The sequence below is a fragment of the Hirundo rustica genome, chromosome 8 (assembly GCF_015227805.2).
Source record: "Hirundo rustica isolate bHirRus1 chromosome 8, bHirRus1.pri.v3, whole genome shotgun sequence".
In the NCBI taxonomy this organism is placed as follows: domain Eukaryota; kingdom Metazoa; phylum Chordata; class Aves; order Passeriformes; family Hirundinidae; genus Hirundo; species Hirundo rustica.
In genome coordinates this window covers 33,332,325-33,351,895 of record NC_053457.1, presented here as the reverse complement: position 1 = coordinate 33,351,895, position 19,571 = coordinate 33,332,325, and the positions used below count along the sequence as shown (strand labels likewise).

Sequence of the window (19,571 nt, the reverse complement as noted above, 5' to 3'; positions counted from 1 at the left end):
TGGCTCCCTGGGGAATGAGGGTGGGTGCAGGAGAGGTGGGTGCAAGCCCCATTTCAGGGCTCCTGGAGATTCCTGGAGAATTCCAACTTCCAGTGGCCTGTCCTACATCAGGGACCCGCTGGGTTTTTATAGGGAGAGCTAAACAAACATAAGGAAACACAGCACAAAGGATGAATTCTATCCTAAAGACTCAACAGAATTCATTCACCTTTTCCATTATCCAAGTTAATTTACCTGGAATTAGATCTCTCAGGGCTGTGCAGTGTGAGGGGTCTGCGAGCTCTGCCAGCAGCAGACCAGGAGTTTGTCATCCGTCTTAGAAGAAGTGGCAAAAATCTCCCACCTCTGTCTGATCATCTTTGAAAATCCCCCAAACCACTCTGCAAATAATTTATGAAACAAAACATGAAACGCTAAACCTATTTCTCCTTAAATTACAATGAAATTTTAATCTTTATGCTTGTTTAATGAGTAATAAAATCATCATATTGAAATATATTCATTAATTATCAAAGTTAACGTCTATTTCCATCTTTTAGTGGTTGGTCATTAAATGTAAATTTGTCTAGAGAGAATCTTTGGTTTCTCATCTGCCTTCGTGTAGCCGCGTGTGGTTTTCTGTTTGTGAGACCTTCATATTTTCATAACGACAGAAGCGTCACACGTCTGTTACTGAAGCAGAACTGGAGCTAATGCTGGAAATCCAGGATCCCTGGATAAAGCACAGCCCTGCAGGCTGCAGCACAGAGGGCTCTGACACATTGTTGAGAATTTTTAACTTGCTCTGAGTCCTGGCGAATGGTATTTTTCGGATTTGTCCTGGTGGATGCTGTGGTGCAGCAGGATTGGTGTCATCAGTGGGACACGGAGTGGGGAAGTTTTGGTTTTTTTCCTAGCAGGGCTCACCCAGAAGGGGCATTGGATGTCTGATGTCTCTGCTGATGACAGAGCCATTGCGGATGGATCCATTTATACGGAGTCTCCCAGCAAATCTCTTCATGGAGGAAGAGTTCTGCATCCCCAGAAAGCTTTGGCCCAGGCAAAGTCTCCATGGAATGGTTTGGGTGGGAAAAGTCCTTTAAAATAATTCCATTCCAGCCCTGCCACGGGCAGGAACACCTTCCACTATCCCAGTTTGCTCCAAGCCCTATCCAGCCTGGCCTTGGGCACTGCCAGGGATCCGGGGCAGCCACAGCTGCTCTGTTCTCTTCAGAAATCTCTGCCAAATGCAGAGATTCCCTCCCACAGCTTTCCTGGTTTGGGAGATCAGGCTGCCCCATCACAGCAACACCCCCTGGAACAACATTGGAAATTGGAGTGTAAAAGGATGACCTGGAAATGTGCTTAAGCATTCAGGCTTGTATTGATGGTACCTCTGGGCTGCAGGCTGTGATCTTGTGGTTTTTTCTTGATCATTCCATTCCTTTCTTGGTTTTTTGTTGTTTTTTTTTTTCCCTCTTTCCTGATGTCCTACAATTTGTGGAGGTGAAGTTCTTTACGGCTCTGAGGTTCCCAGGGCTCATTGCCGGCACACCCTCCCACGTTTTCCAGAGGGCTTTCCCCAAGAGCAGGTTGGTTGATGGGTTTGATTTCCGCTGACCCTGCCAGAGTGACCCCAAGGATGGATTAGAGCCCCTCTGAGCCCAGCAGGAGCAGGTCATGCAGCACACTCAGCTCAAGCACTGACTGTGACAGCAGTTTTCCAACTCATTTTCCACCTCAAGAGGACATTCCCTGCCCAGTTCCCCGTGTGCCCACACGGGAGGGTAGCCCAGGATGAGGAGAGGCGGGTTCCTGCTTTTATTCAGGTGGAAGTGGGGCTTAAACTGCAGCCCAAGGTGTTTTGAGGAGTTTGCTGCACTTACCTCTCTCTGAAATAAGTTTGGTGCACGTGCTTCTCTCTGGTCTTGCAGCTTTTATTCCAATAAAATAATTTACACCCCGAGCAAAGACCTGCAGAGATTTTTCTCTCTCCCAGAGAGATTATTCTATCAGCCTAAAACATCTTTATTGATAACATGAAATTATTGACTAGCAGGGTTTCCCCGTGTTTTGACAGCGTTGTTACAACTTCAGTTTCTTGTGAGAGAGAGAAATAATTGTCATTCAGCATGATTTCCATATAAATGCCAACATCTGTGCAGCTCCCATTTACCTTCCCATCCTCAAAACCCCGAGTTGTTTACCAGCTTTTAATTGTCCTTCACGAGCAGGGTTTTACGAAACGCTGAAAGTAATCTGAGGAAAATGAAAATGTTTATCCTGCACGAGACCTGATCGTCACGAGAGCTCTTTGAAGGCACAGAACCTGCAGCTCTCAGGCAGCCTTTGTGCAGGGTAATGGGGACTGCTAAATTTTGAGAGTGCTAATTAGCCCAAGATGGACAACTCTGCTGCTGACGGTGTCGAACAAATTTGAGATCCCACTGTGATGAGCTGAATAGAAACAATGTTCAAATAACTGCATTTAAATCTCCAAAACCGTAATGTAATTACTGCAGTGACACGACTACCAGCTGTTTATAGGCCTTTAAATCTGCATAATGAACAGCCCTGTGATCTTGGTGTGCACAGGCACTTTCCGAGGTTTAACGCCATTTCTCGGGCACGTTTGGGGGTTTTTCCTTCCCTTCCCTTTTCCTGTCCTTTGAGGGGATGGTTGTTCTTTGGAACTGGCCATGGAAGTTGAAGTTACCCTTCAACCCCACTATGGAGCCTGCTGAGTTCCTCTGGATTTGCATCCAAAGCCTCGATATTTAGTGAAATCTTGGAAACAATTTATATCCCCTCAGTCGCGCTTCCAAACCTTGCCCGAAAGTTTGGGGTTTTTTGGAACTGCAGGAGCCTGGAGGGCGAGGATTGCGGTTTGTTCGGGTTTTCCAGGGGTGGGTTTCTCCAGCAGCCCTGTGTCAGGGGGGTTCTTACTTGGACTGAGGGAGGAGAAGGTGGCAATCAGGGAATTTGCAGTAATGTGTATTCTCGAGGTCTTCACAATGGTGCTCAGCTGTGACTTTATTTGGGTCACTCCCCTTTTCCCACTAAAACTTTTAATGTTTTCACCCATCATTTTGCCTTTTTGGCTGGCAGCTCTGAATCAAGCCTAAGGTGCAGTCAAGTAATGGATTTAGGAAGATGAATGACCTGTTTTGAAGATATTATTAAACTAATATTAACCCTGCCATGCCTTCTTCAAAAGCTGCTTTTTTTGGGGGGGAAATGCTTTTTTTAGGATTATATGCTCTAATGATATTAGAAAGATCTAGGAAGGCCGGTGAGATGCTAATTTCTGTTTTGTTTTCTGGATAAAATACACAAATATTTAAGTATCATTTGGATAGAGGTGAAATCTCTCAGAAACAGCGATTAAAATTTCTGAATTCAGAAAGATTCTGACTTTCAGAATCTGAAATCTCCAGCAACATCCCCAAAATGACCCTAATATGAAAACATTTTCATAAACCTCTCAGCTTTACAGCTTTTTGGAGAGATTAGTAATGTTTTCCACAAAGACTGAAATAATGAGGAGGGTCAGAAGTCTCAGTGGTCGTAGGAGAGACCTGAACAGCTGGAAAACCTGGGAACCACCTCCCTGTGGGTGCTCTTGGGGCAAGGAGCACTTGTGGATTTCTGTGGGGTGAGCAGCAGCCAGGCAGCCTCACCCTCAACCCTTTAACTCCTGGGTCATTGCATTTTGTGTAAAGAACACCAAAAGCTCACGTGCTGGCTGCAGCTGAAGCCATTCAGTGCATGAAGTCACGGACAGAGGATGTGCAGAGTTTGGGCAGCACCCCTGGGTGTGGGCACTGCTTTAAACCATCATCACCTGGATGAGTGGCCAGGAAAATCCCATGGGCACATTGAGCTCAACATCACCTCCACATCTATCTCAGATTCGAGGCTCATTCATTTTTTAGGGGCTTGTTGATTTAAAAAAAAAAACTCCAGTGTTTAAAAAAATGTTCTGTATCCTCAGATTTCTCTGGGCAAATGGGGTTTTGGTGAATGATTTTTTCAGTTCAGTAAAAGAGCAGTTAAATTAGAGACCCACCACCAGCACAGCAGTGCTTTGCTGTTCACACACCCTCAAAGGCACGTTTTAGCTCCTAGCAAACTTCGAGAATTCACATTCATGTTAGAAGAAAACGTATCTATATTGTGTATATTTTGATATATTTTGCCACTGTTTTCCTCTTTTAAGTGCTCCACTGATTTAGTGGTAAATAGGAAGTCAGGGGCTGGTTCCAACACAATCGTTTTATCTGTTCTCTGTCTAAATATTTACCGACTTGCCGAGCAGGAGAGTTACTCATCCTCTTGGAGGTGCAGTTTAGCATTAATTAAAATGTATTACAGGGACGACCCATTTACATTCATTTACAGCTTGCTTTAGTGGAGATGGGAGACCACTTGTAAATGCCAGGAGCTCAGGAGTTTCTCAGGGTGTGAATAAAAAACCAACGAGGTTATTCAGTCCTCTCTGTCTAAAGCTTTATTTAACTGTGCTGCATCCCTGGCAATGCTGAAGGTCTGCTCTGAAATCCCTTCTTTTCCCTCACTCACAACTGTTGTCTCCAAAAGTCATCCAAGGCTATGAAATCTGATAAGGAGCTTTGATAAGGAACAGCTAAAACACAACTCAGGAGCCTGTCAGCTTGGGGAATTGTCCACCTCATGGCCCATTTGATCTTTGCTTGCTAGGAAAGAGCTTTAATTCAGGTCTCCACGGTGAGCTGGGCAGGTTATTTCAGCTCTGAGTGTTTGCTGCTCTTCCCCTTTGAAATGCGCTTTCTTCTCAGTGTCGAGGATTAACGACTATTTAAATGCACACACGGCTTTTATTTTCTCATTTCTACCAAATTTTTAATTTATTTCTCATTTAACTTTCGACTCCTAATCCTACAATCCATCAAGGATCAGCCCTGATGTTTGCATGTGGGGTTTTTTTTCTCGTCAATAGCAAGCCGGGAGATGCTGCAGGAATGTTTGGCCGTGAGAATTAACCTCGTGGCTCCACGCTGCTCCACAAAGGGCATTTTTATAACCAAGGTGGATTTATTATTTTCTTGGAGGATTTTCCCTTGGAGTCTCCTTTGAATCCGTCCCTTCAAAGCCCTGCACAGCCAATATCTCTTGTTCCAGAGCAGTGATGGGTCTGATGCCCTTCTGGGCCAGCAGGAGAGGATTATTCTGCAGCAACAGCACCTGCACAGCTCCCAGCCTCCGTGGTGCTTCCCAGGAACTGAAAATAGAGGCCACCCTGACTCAGGGCTTGCAGGAAAAATACATTTCATCAGTTTATCATGCTGTCAATGGAAGTGGGTCTGCAAATCCCTGGATTGGGTTTTCCCTGTTCTGCTGGCTGCACACAAAGGTCTGGAATGCTAATGTGTCATCATGCCCCATCCCTGGAGGAGTTCAAAGCCAGGCTGGACGGGGCTTGGAGCAGCCTGGGATAGTGGAAGGTGTCCCTGGGTCGCAGACAATCTGCTCCTTGCACTTTCAGAGTTATTTGGACAGCAGTAGCATCCGAGTGTTTACTCCTTTTAAGTGAATCAGCATGTAAAGGAGCGTTAGAACACTAATAAATAAGAGACAAACGATGTTTTCCTAGCAAATCAAGCATGTGGCTCGTGTGTACTGAAGATTTAACAAGGATGATTAAGTGTAGACAACTGCTGAGTGGGGGAAAGTCAGTCCTGAGGCAGAGGAGGCTTCAGAGCCTCTCTCCTTTGCCGGTTTGTGCTTTGGAAACTGCCCCAGTTCAGAACTGAATCCGCTGCAGAGCTCCCTTTGGTTTGTCATTGGAAGGATGGAACACCTCTGCCATGAGGAATGGCTGAGAGATTTGGGATGGTTCAGCCTGGAAAAGGGTCCAGAGAGCTCAGAGCCCCTTCCAGGGCCTGAAGGGGCTCCAGGAGAGCTGGAGAGGGAGTGGGGACAAGGGATGGAGGGACAGGACACAGGGAATGGCTTTAAACTGAAAATGAGTAGATTTAGATGGAATTTGGGGCAGGAATTGTTCCCTGAGGGTGGGCAGGCCCTGGCACAGGGTGCCCAGAGCAGCTGTGGCTGCCCCTGGATCCCTGGCAGTGCCCAAGGCCAGGTTGGACATCGGGGCTTGGAACAGCCTGGGACAGTGGGAGGTGTCCCTGCCATGGCAGGCGTGGGAATGGGATGAGTTTTAAGGTCCCTTCCCACCCAAACCATTCTGGGATTCCATGGATTTTACCCAGAGATACAACAGTAATCTCATTTATTTCCTGGCTTCCCACCTTGTACAAACACCCTCCCTTCCCATTCAGGACCCATTTTTGCAAGGAAGGTGTTGAAATCACCTATTCCTGAGAACCACCAACTGCTCAGATCAGAAATTATTTTCCTGTATCCAGGGAAATGCTGATTGGAATTATCACAGATCTCTTCATAGTTGATCAGGAAGGAGTACTGTGATTTTCCTCCTTCTAAAGCTCTGATAATTATCCACAGCCCTGCAAAACAGGTGTAAATTGAATCAGAAATGACTGTACCAGGGCAGGCTCCTGACACACTGAGGAGGCAACCAGGGGGCAAATGCCTGCAGGAGCCTATGAGGAAGATTTGGAGATTTGGAGATTTGGATCTGGCCTTCAGCCTTCAAAACTTTACCCAGAAATGGCAAATTGTGGCTCCATGGAATATGGCATTTGAGAATTCAGTAAAAGCAGTTCCCTCCCGTACTAACTTTATTTTCTCTCTGCCAGATAACCTCTTCAAACCAAAGGAAAGAGTCATTCCCGAGAAGGAGATGCACATGAGATCTAAAAGGTACAAATCCCTCTGGTTTAGAGTTTGTCCATGGATTTTTTTTTTTTCTGCTGTGTCAGCTCAGATTTGGGCAGCCCTGCCCTTTCAACACTCCTTTTTCCAGCAGGTTCAGACGGCACGGGGCACCCACGGCACGAAAACCAAATCCTCAGCAGGTCCCTCATGTTGAACACCCAAAAATGGAAGCAATGAGATCAGTTTGGGATTTTTCCCCCCTAATTATGGCCCAGAGGATGGGAATGACAGCAAATGACGAGGAATGTGGCGTCTGACCTTTAACTGCATTGCACTGCATGCAGGGGAAGCTGCAAAAGCCACTGTGAGGAATTCATCCCTGTTCTCAGATGGGTCCCATTCCTCTTCTCCAAAACACAGTCCCCAGCCAAAACAGGCTGCTCCAAGAACGTGGAATTGCAAAATATTATGAGGAGAACCCAGAACTAAACAGGTTTTGTGCTCATGCAAAACCAGAAATGTCCAGATTTCACTTCTAAGTCCTGGGAATTTTATCACTGATTTTAATGAGGAAAAAAAATAAATCGGAAGTCACCTTTTTAATGGCAACTCCCGTTGTTTTTGGAATGGAAAGGCTGTGTTGTCCCTGGTAAAAAGTGTTGCTAATGACAGGGAAAAAATGTAAACAGTTTGCAGACCTTTAATGATGCTTTCCTTATATTTTAGAAAATTACTTGAAAAATGATTGTTTGCTATTAATTGTGTGGCAAAAATACAAAACCAGCAACAATAAAAAGTGCACAGCCCAGATTTTGGGTTGAATTTTCTTGCTAGAAATTGAATCCAACTTCACTGAGCTCATAAGAAATCACCTGATCCCATCTCTTTCTTTACTTTTTTTAATCCCAAAATCAGAATTTTCAACAAGATTTGAAACCAGCAAGATTTCGTACCAAACCATGACTGTTAATAATTTATCATTCCCATGCCATAAATCAAATTCAAGTACTTGGAGATGCCCACTACAAGTATTGCACGGAAGGCAAACATTCCCTACAGGGGGAAAATATATATATATATATATATTTGTGAGCCCCAGGGATGACATGAACTCCTCTTTCTGAATTCCTGGCAGGATTTATGACAATTTGCCTGAGGTTAAAAAGAAGCAAGAAGAGAAACAGAAGCGGATCATCATCCAGAGTAACAGGCTGCGTGTGGAGATGTTTAAAAAGGTGAGGATTTCCTGGGTTTTTTCTGGAGCAAATGGAGCCAGTAAATTTGAGGTCCGGGATGCCAGCTACACCTCACCTCCTGTTATCACTAAAGATTTTGATCACCTCATGGATTTTAATGGTATTTTAAAGCACTTTTGCATTTTTTTTTTTTTCCATAGCAATTACTGGACCAGCTCCTCCACAGAAACACGGAGTGACAAAGGATCTCTTGCCCATCTTCCTAATTGGATCTTGAATGCCTTTGACTGCTAGATAAGCCATAAAATTAACTCTTATCTCAATTACCTGGAGGTATTTTTCTTATCTTTGGCTCTTTGTATAAAGAAAGATCATTTATGTTTCAATTGATATTTTAAGGCAACTTTCAAGTAATCAAAACCAGCCTAAAAGGGAGCACAGCTGTTCCAGAGCATCACCTTTTGGTCAGTTTACCCACAGGAAATAATTTTAAGAATTTTTAATGCAAATACTGAATTACAGGGGTATTATTTATCTTAATCTTTTTTTTTAAAAAAGCACACTTCTCTGTAGCAATAGCCCGGTGTTTGTAAGATATGGAAAACTTATTTCTCTGAAGTATTTTATTAATTGATTTCCCGTGAGTTAAACCCTCGAAGAAAACTGTTATTTGTTATGTTTAGGAACCAGTTGAAACAGCATTACCACATCATCAGAGCAACAGCAGTTTCACATTAATACTTAACATTCCAAAAGGGACCAATATTTCAGCTTTCTGAGGAACTCCATTCCTGTTCATGGAGTGAAACTACCTGGCCAGCTCTGCCACTACAAAAACAATATTTAAATATTTGTTTGTAACGCTTTTTCACGTTTTTCCTCGTCACAAACGTTTTACTCCCCTTCTGTGAGCACGAGGTATTTCTAGAAAAGGCAGATGAAGGAGCGGTGCCAAGAAGGATGTTTGCATCAAAACCTCGCAGAACTCAAACCAGCTGTCACGTTTCCTCCCGAAAAAATATTTAAATCTTTATTTGTACGTGTTGGAAGTAAAAACAAGCAGCTCGCTAAGCAGTGGAGTTTATTTATGGAATAAAGTATGAGGAGAATATTGATCCAACCGCCGGGTTTTTATTTGGTGCTGTTAAATATAACACAATTATTGAAACTGCCTGAGAAGTCTTTTGTGCCTTTGTACCCGCAAATCCCGTGTGGAAAAAAAGCGCTGCCCCCAAAAATCACGGCAAGTGTTAAATTCTGCTGCACAGAGTTTGAGCAGGGGTTTGAATGAGGCTGGAATCTGGCCTTTGATAGTTCTGCTTTGTTTTCCTAATCCAGCCAGAGATGTAAGGTCAGGATTTTTTGGAAGAGGGATGTTTGTGAGCCACTGGGATAACCTCCAGCTGGGTGACCTGTGCTGGACACGGGGACCTGGGGATATTTTGTGCTCTGTTTCTGTTGGATTGTTTTGCCTTTTTGTGTTGCAGCTTCCCAGTTAATGTGGGAATAACGATGTTCATTTTTGCTCGCAGAGAAGACAGAGATCTGTTGAACAAATATATTGCATTCCAGAAAGATATCCCCAAAAACTCATCGATAGTTCAATCCATTGGGGGAGGATGTGGAAGGTAAGGCAGTGAGGAAGGACCTGACAGCATTTTTTCCCTGAAAAAACATCTTTTTAACCATTTTGTACTGGAAACCAAAGCCAAGGCTGGACCACAGATGACTCCAGTAGAACTCAGAAAGGGGACACCAAGGAGGATTCTCTTTCAAGCTTTCATCCCGTTCTAGCTCACTGTGACCAGAGACATTTCCTATCAGTGCCCAGATTCTCTTTTCTTCCAGTAGAAACTGAACATTTCTCCCCCTGGAGTCCTCGCTCTCTGATGTTTTGACTTCAGGGAAATGCAGATTGGGTTCATCGGGTCTGTGCCTTCAGGTGCATTATTTCCTGCACAGCTGTGAAACAGAGGAACAATATTCACATTTCACCTGCTCCAGTGTTTACCCTTAGGCCTGCCTGGAGTCACCCTAGAGCCACAGCAAGACACTCTGGCATGGAGAGAAAACATTTGGAGTTGGGTATCCATGGAGGACACAGCAAGACAATCACTTCACAGGTCAGGGGTGTCCCCCGGGCTGGGACTGACACCAGAAGGGAGGCCCAAAACTCTTCCCACTTCTTCTCTGGCAGAGAGGAAGAGACAGGTTCTTCCTCATTGGGAATGAGAGTGTTTTCCATGGAAACCAGGCATTTATCCTGCAGGATTCCCAGGAATTTGAGGGGGATGGTTTCATCTGCCGGCCACAGTGTGTCCCTGCTCCATGCCCATATGCAAATATATGTAAATAAATATGTGAATTTGACATGCTTCCCACTCTCTGGCTGGGAATATCAAGCAGAGGAGCTGACCCTCCTTGGAAATCACGGCACCCAGGTGATCCTGGTGAGGAAATGAGCGATGGGAGCATTTCCTGGGAAGAACAGCACAGGCTTCAGGTGGGATTTTACCCCTTGGCACCATCACGGATGGCCTGACCAGGGATTGACACCTCCACTGACCTGGTTTCCTCTCCCTCCTTGAGGACAGGGTACAACATTCACCTGCTGCATCCTCACCTCCCCTGGCTCAGGAGCAGCTCCTCTGGCTCACAGCATGAAGCCAAGCGCATCAATCAAAACAAAAAAAAAAAAGAAAAACTCCTCTGGGTTTGTAAAAGGGTTATTTCCAAATGGTTTTATTTTCTCTAAACGCGATTTTTAAAACCCCCAGGACAAATCTGCGGCGGTCTGAGGTGGAATTTCTTTTGTATAAATAAGCTAGTGAGGAAAATGCATGATGCAAATCGCTGTCTGGGAATGTTTTACATAGTACAAAACCTGTGCTTCAGAAAACCAAAAATTATCTCTGTTGCAAACCTAATTTCTCTTTCTGGGCTTGAGGAAAAAAAGTTATCTGGTAATGTATCCAGCAAACAACTCTGGCATTCATTTCAGCTCTACAATCCAATCATTGTGCTAGAAAACGGACTGTGCAGGGAAATGTCACTGCAGGAAAACAGGGATAGCCCTGGACAAACAGGCATCAGCTTAAGGAAGTTCAGAGTTAGGTGGGATCTCCCTTTGGGCTTGCAGGCTCTTCAAAGAGCCCATTTGCCAGCAGATAACAGGAAAATTGGAGGTCAGCCACCCTTGTCGAGCTGGAATTTCCCTTCCTGTTGGAAAAATTTGCAGACTGAGTTCAAGGTCTCTGGGTGTTGGTGCCTTTGGGAGGGACATTTTGGGATTTGTAACAATGCTGGTTTGGGGGAGATTGGGGATGGTCTGCGGGCATTCAGGCACAGAGCCTGTGTGGACCTGTCAGCACATTGCCTTGGCATTGTCCTTCCCAAACACAAACCCTCCCCACGGGGCTGGAATTCTGCATGGATGGAAATGAGGCCCACATGTGGAACACACGGAGTTGGAGGTGTGCAGGACGTGGTGTTTGTTTGCTGGCTGACATCATTCATCTCACAAAAACCTCACCAAGGCTTGGAAATCCCTGTGACCTGAAGGACTTGAGGGCTCCAGTGCTCTGGGGGTTTATTTAAACCCAAATATTTCCCTGTGTGTGTGTGTGCATTGGTTACATCTTGGAGTTGACTCAGCTGCTCAGAATGATGAGGAGAAAGTCTGGGTGAGACTTTCCAGGGGTTTTATTGTTGGCTGTCTGGGGCTGGCCACGTTAGCGTAAGGTTTTCTGGGACAGAGCTGATTTACAGGGAAAACAACACACAGAGGCAGGGATAAAGCTCCTGGCAGCCCTCTCCAGAGGAAACCATTCCCTGATCCAGCCCTTGCAGTGAGAGCTCCACGCTGAAGACACAGCTCGCCTCATCTGCAGGGGTGTTCGCCCCTTTGAGCGCAGGGACAGAAGTGCCTGTGTGCTCCCAGGGGTGGGTGATTATCTCCCCCGGAGCACTGAGTGGCCACTTGTCCCTGCTGGAGCCCAGCAGGACTCAGGGGTGTCCCACAGGGTCACATTTCTCCAGGCACTGTGACTCCAGCCTGTGTAGTTCCTGGCTGGTTTGGGATGTGGCCGGATCCTGTGGGATCCCCCTGTCCTGGCCACGGGTCAGCACCAGGAAATGGGGGTTGGAGAAGTCCCAGCCCCAGCTGGGACCTTTCCCCATCTGCAGCCCATTGAACAAAAGGACATTTATTTCAACCGAAACGCAAATTTACCTCAGCATAAAACCCGATCAGAATGAAAGAAGCTACAGAAAATCCATCAAATCTACTATTGGTAGAGGAGCTCAGTGCATGGATGGAAATATTTATTAAGATTTGGTGTAAACATGTGTCTATTTATACCAGAATCACAAAAACCCTTGCCCCAAAATCCCTCTCAGAGCGAGGAGCCTCTGCCCAGGCAGAATGAGGTGCCAGTGTTGGGTTCTGGGAGGGGAATTTGTCTCCCAGCTCAAGATATTTTGGGAGGTCATGGTTTTATCTCTTGCAATTTCAGTTTAGCTGTGACAAAACTGTTGGGATGAGCTTGTGATGTATCTTAGGAAAGAATTGTTCCCTGAGGGTGCTGAGGCCCTGGCACAGGGTGCCCAGAGCAGCTGTGGCTGCCCCTGGATCCCTGGCAGTGCCCAAGGCCGGGTTGGACACTGGGGCTGGAGCAGCCTGGGACAGTGGGAGGTGTCCCTGCCATGGCAGGGTGACACTGGATGGGATTTAAGGTCCCTCCCAACCCAAACCATTCCACGGTTCTGTACTAAACCTCATTTTTATGTTGAGAGTATAAGGCATCCTCTCTTTTTTTTAGGTCAGGAATTTTCCTTTTCCGAGTTCTCCTTGGCTCCGTACCAAAGCTGTGGGAGGTAGAATTACTTAAAACTCAATTTAGATGACCCACAGAATAAGATAATGAGGTGTATCATCTCCCTACCAGCTGCAGAGTGATTAAAAAGTAAAAATTAAAAAAACAAAAAAAAAAAAGGAGAAGGAACTGCACCAATTTTCTCATAGTACACAGAATTATGTAAAATTATATAAAATAGAAGTGCAACAAACTGCTTGAGGATGGTGTTGCATCGATAGGAATATGTAAAGGAGCTCTTAATTGCAGAAATTTGGTGGGCATTTAAAAAAAAAAAAATGTCACAGGATGTATTTTTAGACTTTGTGTTTAAAATGCTTTTATTTTCTGTGGTATCATACCATGACTAGACTCAGTTAATATATAATTACAGGGTACAAACACCTATCACAGAGAGGCTGCTCTGTGGTTCTGGAGGTATTTCAAGTTTGCAACTTGGCTTGAGAAATTGGTATAAAATAGCAAAAAAACTTTTTGGAAACCACTTTATCTTCAACTCCTTTCTTGGGCCATCTGCTGTTTCACCATTTAATGGGCTCTTGCAGCTGTGCTCGAATGGGGAGACATCCACTTCTGTTTCATGTTTCTGTGGTTTTCCAGAACTTCTCGTGCCCTAAAGTGAGCACTTTGTATCCATGATGTGGGGAAAATTAATAAAAATCCTGACCAAAGGCTGGTCAGGGGAATAGTGTCCAGTCTGAATGTGGGCTAATTTTCTGATTGCCTGATAATGGTGTCTGGAAGGAAGGTCCCTCAGCAGTCATTTAATTTATTGAGATATAAAACTGTGGCCAGGGAGTCAAACAAAAACCATATTGAGGACAGCAGTCTGGTTCTGTAACTGGGTTGTCCTCTGAAATTGTGTCACTGCAGAAGGAGGCAGGGAGATGTGCTGGAGACAGATTTTGCCATGGTTTGGGGGAGAAATGAGAAAAGAGCAATGTTCTGGTTAAATCCCAGGCTGGCTGCAAACACAGCTGGCTTTGAACAATCCCAGAGTCACGGAGTGGGATGGAAGGGACCTAAACTCATCCACTGCCACCCCTGCCATGGCAGGGACACCTCCCCCTGTCCCAGGCTGCTCCAGCCCCAATGTCCAACCTGGCCTTGGGCACTGCCAGGGATCCAGGGGCAGCCACAGCTGCTCTGGGAATTCCAGCCCAGCTCCTCCCCACCCTCCCAGGGAACAATTCCTTCCCAAATCCCATCCATCCCTGCCCTCTGGCAGTGGGAGCCATTCCCTGTGTCCTGTCCCTCCATTTCTTGTCCCCAGTCCCTCTCCAGCTCTCCTGGAGCCCCTTCAGGCCTCTGAAGAGTTTGAAGCTCTCCCTGGATCCTCCTGGTCTCCAGGTGATCTCTCCCAGCCAGAGCAGAGGGACTCCAACCTCTTTTCCTGGAGTTATCTGGGTCGGAAAAGGCCTCTCAGACCATCAGGTGTGAGCCCAGCAGTGCCAAGGCCACCACTAAACCACGTCCCCAGGTGCCACCTCCTGTTCCCCAGAACGCCCCGTCCTGCCCAGCCCTGCAGTGATGTCTGGGGCAGACCGTGCAGTCCATTTCCATTTTTGGGGGGTTACCCAGAGCTGGGGTATTCCATCCCCACGAGCTGTCCGTGAGCAATGCTGTCCCAAGGAACACCGGAGGAATCTGTGACCAGTCCCCACCGAGGGCTCACAAACCTGGCCTGAACTCGTAACGGGGAGCACATCTCCAATTTTGGGGTTTGTCACCGGGTGGAAACGCAACTTTGAGGGCTCATTGGCCTAAATGGAATTATGTAATGGCCCAAGTTAAACCGCGTGAAAGATGGATAATTATGGGCTGCCTGCTCTATCTAACACCATCAGCTGCCGTTACAAAACCAACATTTGACTCCTATTTGTTTTACTTCTGAGAGGTTTCGCTGTGTTTGGGGCTCAAAGTTGTGCAACGCAACCTAAAAGAAAATGCCTGTAATAAAGAAGCTCTGTTTCATTCTTCCCTTCATAAATAACAGGAGATCAGGACCTAATTGATTTCATTCTCCCGTGATGGATACCACAGTAATTTTTAATGATTTCTCTCAAGTTTCCCATTAGGAATATTTATTTTTCTTTAAAAATGCCCCCAAATATGCTGTCTTCCTAATTTACTGCCCCGGCTTTTATGATGATGGATGTTGCATTGTTCTGTGGTTTGCAGAGGGCTAGACAAGAATATTAAAAATATACGACTTCATAATTTTTAGTCTGAGTTGAATGCTGTCCTCTGGTGAGACATGTAAAAATTTGTGGCTTTTTTTTTCTTTCTTTTGTTTTCAGAGAGACAGTGAAATTTGAGGCAACAGATCAAAGCACTTATTCTCAATGTCTAGTCTGGAGTAAAAAAATCCCCAAACTCCCCCATATATTTAATGGGTTATTTGTTGGATTTTAAGGGATTTTAGCACAGGACACCTTCCTGACATATTGTCAGGAATGTCCTGTTTGATATAAGGATCTTGCTGGAAAATCTTCACTTCTCAGAACTGAAATCTGTGGAAAAGCCTAAACTGATGTTTCTTCCCCCATGGAGATTTAGGGCTGTGCAAACATCCCGAAGATTGTTTGTTTGTTTGTTTGTTTGGGGTTTATGAAGGTATTTACTCACATGGTACTGAAACAGAAGAATGTTCAGCTCCTGGGGTTTTTTCCTCTTCCTGGAGGAAGGCTGGAAGAGGAAAATGTTAATGGGTAATTGGTAAAGCTGGGAACCAGGGAATTGCAGAAAATCCCAAGCTGGAAGGGACCCACAGAGATCATCCAGTCCAGCTCCTGTCCCTGCACAGACCCCAGCAATCCCACCCTGGGCATCCCTGGGAGCTTTGTCCAAACCCTCCTGGAGCTCTGGCAGCCTCCGGGCTGTGCCCATTCCCTGGGGAGCCTGGGCAGTGCCAGCACCCTCTGGGTGAAAAACCTTCCCCTAAAATCCAACCTAAAGCTGCCCTGGCACAGCTCCAGCCCTTCTCTGGGTGCTGTTCTGTCACAGACTGGAGCTGCCCTCAGGAGGAGCTGCAGACCCCCGTGAGGTCTCCCCTCAGTCTCCTCCAGCTGAGCAAACCCAGCGACCTCAGCTGTTCCTCTTTTGGCCCCTCCAAACCCTTCCCCACCTCCATGAATGCCCTTCACACACTCTGACAGATTTCCACCCTACACTCCTGGGGGGCTGTAGGGTCAGGGTTTGGGGGTGCAGGGGTGCCCCAAGGTGGGGAGGGTGCTGGTGGTGTCCGTGCTCACGGGGAGCTCCGTGTTTGCCTGGCCGAGGGTTTGTGCTGCAGGAAAAGAACCCGAGAGGTTTGGGGGTTTGTGTTTTAACTGCTGAAGGATTTCGGGGTTGCTGCTGTTGCCGTTAAGGTCCTGGATCCTCGCAGGGGTGGATTTCTTTGTTTGCTCTCCCCTGAGCTCCTCTTGGCTTTTTCACCCCTGGCCCTGTGACAGCCGCCTGCGACGGGCTCTGTGCAGCTTCCCCATAAAGAACTACATGGAGCTTAATCAGCATTAAAGCAGAGCTTCCTCCCCTGCCTTGCTGGGGAGAAAGGAGCTGCTTTCCAAAATTCTACAGCCCCTGGAGCAGCAGGACAGTCTGGGCAGGGCAAAAAGGAGAAGAGGAATGTGATGAGCCCGTGGCACCCAGCAGCAGCCCTGCTGTCCTTCCAGGTACAAACGATGCTGGCGGGGAGTGCTCTCCAAACACCGCTGGATGGAAGGGGTTTGCTCTCTCCGATCGTGTTTTATCCCCGAGACAGGCTGGAAATCCCGCATCTCGTTTATTAAATGCATAAAGAAATTTGTCAGTTTTGTTTATGCTTGAATTTGATGTTACAGTGCTTTGTCACTCAGACAAGGTAGGAGTTGGTTTAGGTTTTTTATTTATTAAAAAAAAAAAATCTGCTACAAAGTTTAATTCCATGTTATATGCTCTTGATTTCCATAGCAGTTCAAGGCTCTCTCCAAAGGACCGTGTTACTCCAAATAAGTCCACAAAAATCCCAGCTTCCTAAGTGTGTCCTTTTTATTTGTGCAGAAAGGGAGAAACTTGAGTAAACCCTTGGTTCTCAAAATCAGAAAATCTCAGAATGGTTTGGGTTGGAAGGGACTTGGAACATCATCCAGTTTCATGGGCAGGGACAACTTCCACCACCCCAGGTTTGCTCCAAGCCCTGTCCAACCTGGCCTTGGATGCTTCCAGGGGTGGGACAACCACAGGAGGAGCCTGTCCCTGAGCTCTGCTGATCCCAGCTGGGCACTGGGAGCCCTTTAATTTTGGGTGAACACACGGCCCATGGCCTCATGGCCAGCGGAGACCCCGGCTGTTCTGCCCCCTCTTGCTGTTCCCAGCTGCCTTGGCCAACTCACAGTTTTGGGACAGAAATTCCAGATGGACCCAATATTATGAGACCTTTAGGGCAGGAAGGGAAAATGCTGACCAAAGGAGAGGAAGGCAGGGATGAATTTACAGGTAACAGAGCGGTGAGATAGCTGACCTTGCATTGCATTTCCTGGGTGTCACAGCAGACTCACTGTGCTGCTCACAGGGCAGGCACAGAGGGTGGAAACCTGCCCTTGGAGACCGGGAAATCCACAGAATCCATCGCTCGAGGATGTGCAGCAAACGGGATTTACAGCCAGGGTTTGGTTTCAGAGCTCAGCTCATGGATGCTATTCCATGTCTGAAGGCTGGGACGGAGGTCTGCAGAGCAGAGCAGAGCTCTGTGGCTAAAGGTCAGGCTGAATTATGCTCTATCTATGCCTCTTAATTATGGAGGACTGTAATCTGCCACTGCAGTCACAATTCAGCAGGATCTGGGTTGTGCAGAGAGTTAATGAAGTGAGCGAGTACTGGAGACACGAAGTCTCAGCAGCTGGCCCGGGGACACACAGATTTCAAAGGGAAAAGCTTTTTTGTTTTGTTTTGTTTACTCTGAGAAGGAAAAACTTTAGCCTGGAGGCCCCAAAACTGTAGATCCCTGTAGCTAAGCCCAGACAAGTCCTCATGCATTTTGGCACATAGGGGAATAATAATAATAAAAAAAAATCTGGATAATACTCAATGCTGTGATTACAGTGAGGTTTCCTGGATATCCAAGAGGGGATCACAGCTGATCTGGGAAGATGTGAGAGCAGTGTTACAGAGGTGCTTTCTGCCCAGCAGAACCTCTTATCTTGAAATTGTTCAGCTCTCTGAAGTGGCTTAACCTCTTCTCATTTAACTCTGTAACACGAGGGATGTAAATCCTGCTCTGCCAGGGAAGGGCAGCAGACAGCTTTCCTTTTCCAACTTTTTTTCCTTTTCCACCTTTTTTTCCTTTTCCACCTTTTTTTCCTTTTCCACTTTTTTTTTTTCCTTTTTCTCCTTCTCCTTTCCCTTTTCTCATACTCCACACCCCATAGCGTACCATAACCCACCTGACAATTAATATTAATTAATTTACATTGCCTTGGAGCTAATGTTACCAAAGCATCACAGTATCACAGTCTGAAGGATTTATTTACTCTTAATGTATTGTCACTCCACTCCTTATTTTCTTCCCTGTTACTTCCATCAGTCACTAATTCCTTCTCAAAACTCCTTTAACCAAGGGGGAACTAATGGAAATTCCTGTTTCCCTCAGCGCATCCTCCTCCTTGCCGGTGTCTGTGTGTTAAGCTTGTTTCCAGGTAAGTTATTCCACGCCGCTCCCTTCCCGATTGCTCTCCTCTGGACTGACCTTTCCCGTGCCACGTGAACAGAAGCTCCTCAGGAATCGGTAATTTGATAAGCAGAGGCCCAGCCAGCCGCCTGTGTTTGTCACACGGTCAAATATTCATCGTTTCCAATCCCGGGCGCCCTTCACATCAAATGGTTCCCGCACCTAAATGCGAGCTGAGAGCTGAGCTCCTTCGCTGGCACCTGCAGCAGCGACACGGTGACAGCTCGAGGCAGGGCGAGGGAGAAGGGTCCTGGCCAAGGGAACGACACCAGGTAGCGATTAATGCAGGGCACATCCCTGCAAGCATCTCCAACGCTCACATCCTCCAGCTAAAAAATGCCTGTTAAGTGTTTCCAAACCACTCCCGGGGGAAGTTCAGTTCAGAGTCGCCCCGGGTAGGATTTGGGAGATCCTTGTCACTTCATTCCTTGGATGTTCCTGCGGCTGGGTGAGCCGGAGCACCCAGGGCGAGCTATTCCTGCACACACCTCTAAGCACAGAGGTGCTCCAGCAGCAGGATTTGTTCTCCCCAGCCTTTCGCTAACGCCGGGCTCGCTTTTCCAGCAGAGGCTCAAAGCCAGGAGCAAACCAAGCACCCAGCATGTGCCAGGCTCTGTCTGTGGGAACAGAAGAAAAAGGGTGCTGTGATAGGTTCCCCTTGCCCAAGGAGGTAGAAATTAGGAGTCAAAAGGGGATTTAGCTGTTCTTATGCTGTTGGTACTGCAGGAGAGCTCTGAACCAGCACACGGTGGAGTGAATGCTTGGGAAGGAAAAGCTTCTTGGAACTGAAGGAAAAAGAAATATGTACGGTAATAAAGAGAAGGAGGATAAAAATGAAGGGGGGGAGGGAGCATAAAAAAGGAACAGAAAAATATAAAATGGTAGAAACAACCCAAAAAATAGAGGGATACCTCCACAGCTCCCTCCCCCCATTCCTCTTCCCCTGAGAGTGCTGAAGAACAAAGCTGGGATGGATGGATGAGGAATGGACAGATGGATGGAGGGATGGATGGAGGGAAGGATGGATGGATGATT

At 46.5% G+C, this 19,571-nt stretch overlaps 1 protein-coding gene across 1 annotated transcript in view; it reads left to right on the top strand.

Moving 5' to 3' along the window:
• C8H10orf90 (chromosome 8 C10orf90 homolog) overlaps positions 1–9,126 on the top strand; it is a 62,093-nt gene extending 52,967 nt beyond the window's left edge. The window contains exons 8-10 of the mRNA XM_040071366.2: positions 6,741–6,804; positions 7,895–7,994; positions 8,156–9,126. Coding sequence (XP_039927300.2) covers positions 6,741–6,804; positions 7,895–7,994; positions 8,156–8,194 — 203 coding nt within the window. The 3' untranslated portion in view covers positions 8,195–9,126. The remainder of the gene's footprint in view (positions 1–6,740; positions 6,805–7,894; positions 7,995–8,155) is intronic.
• The last annotated feature ends 10,445 nt before the right edge of the window (positions 9,127–19,571 follow it).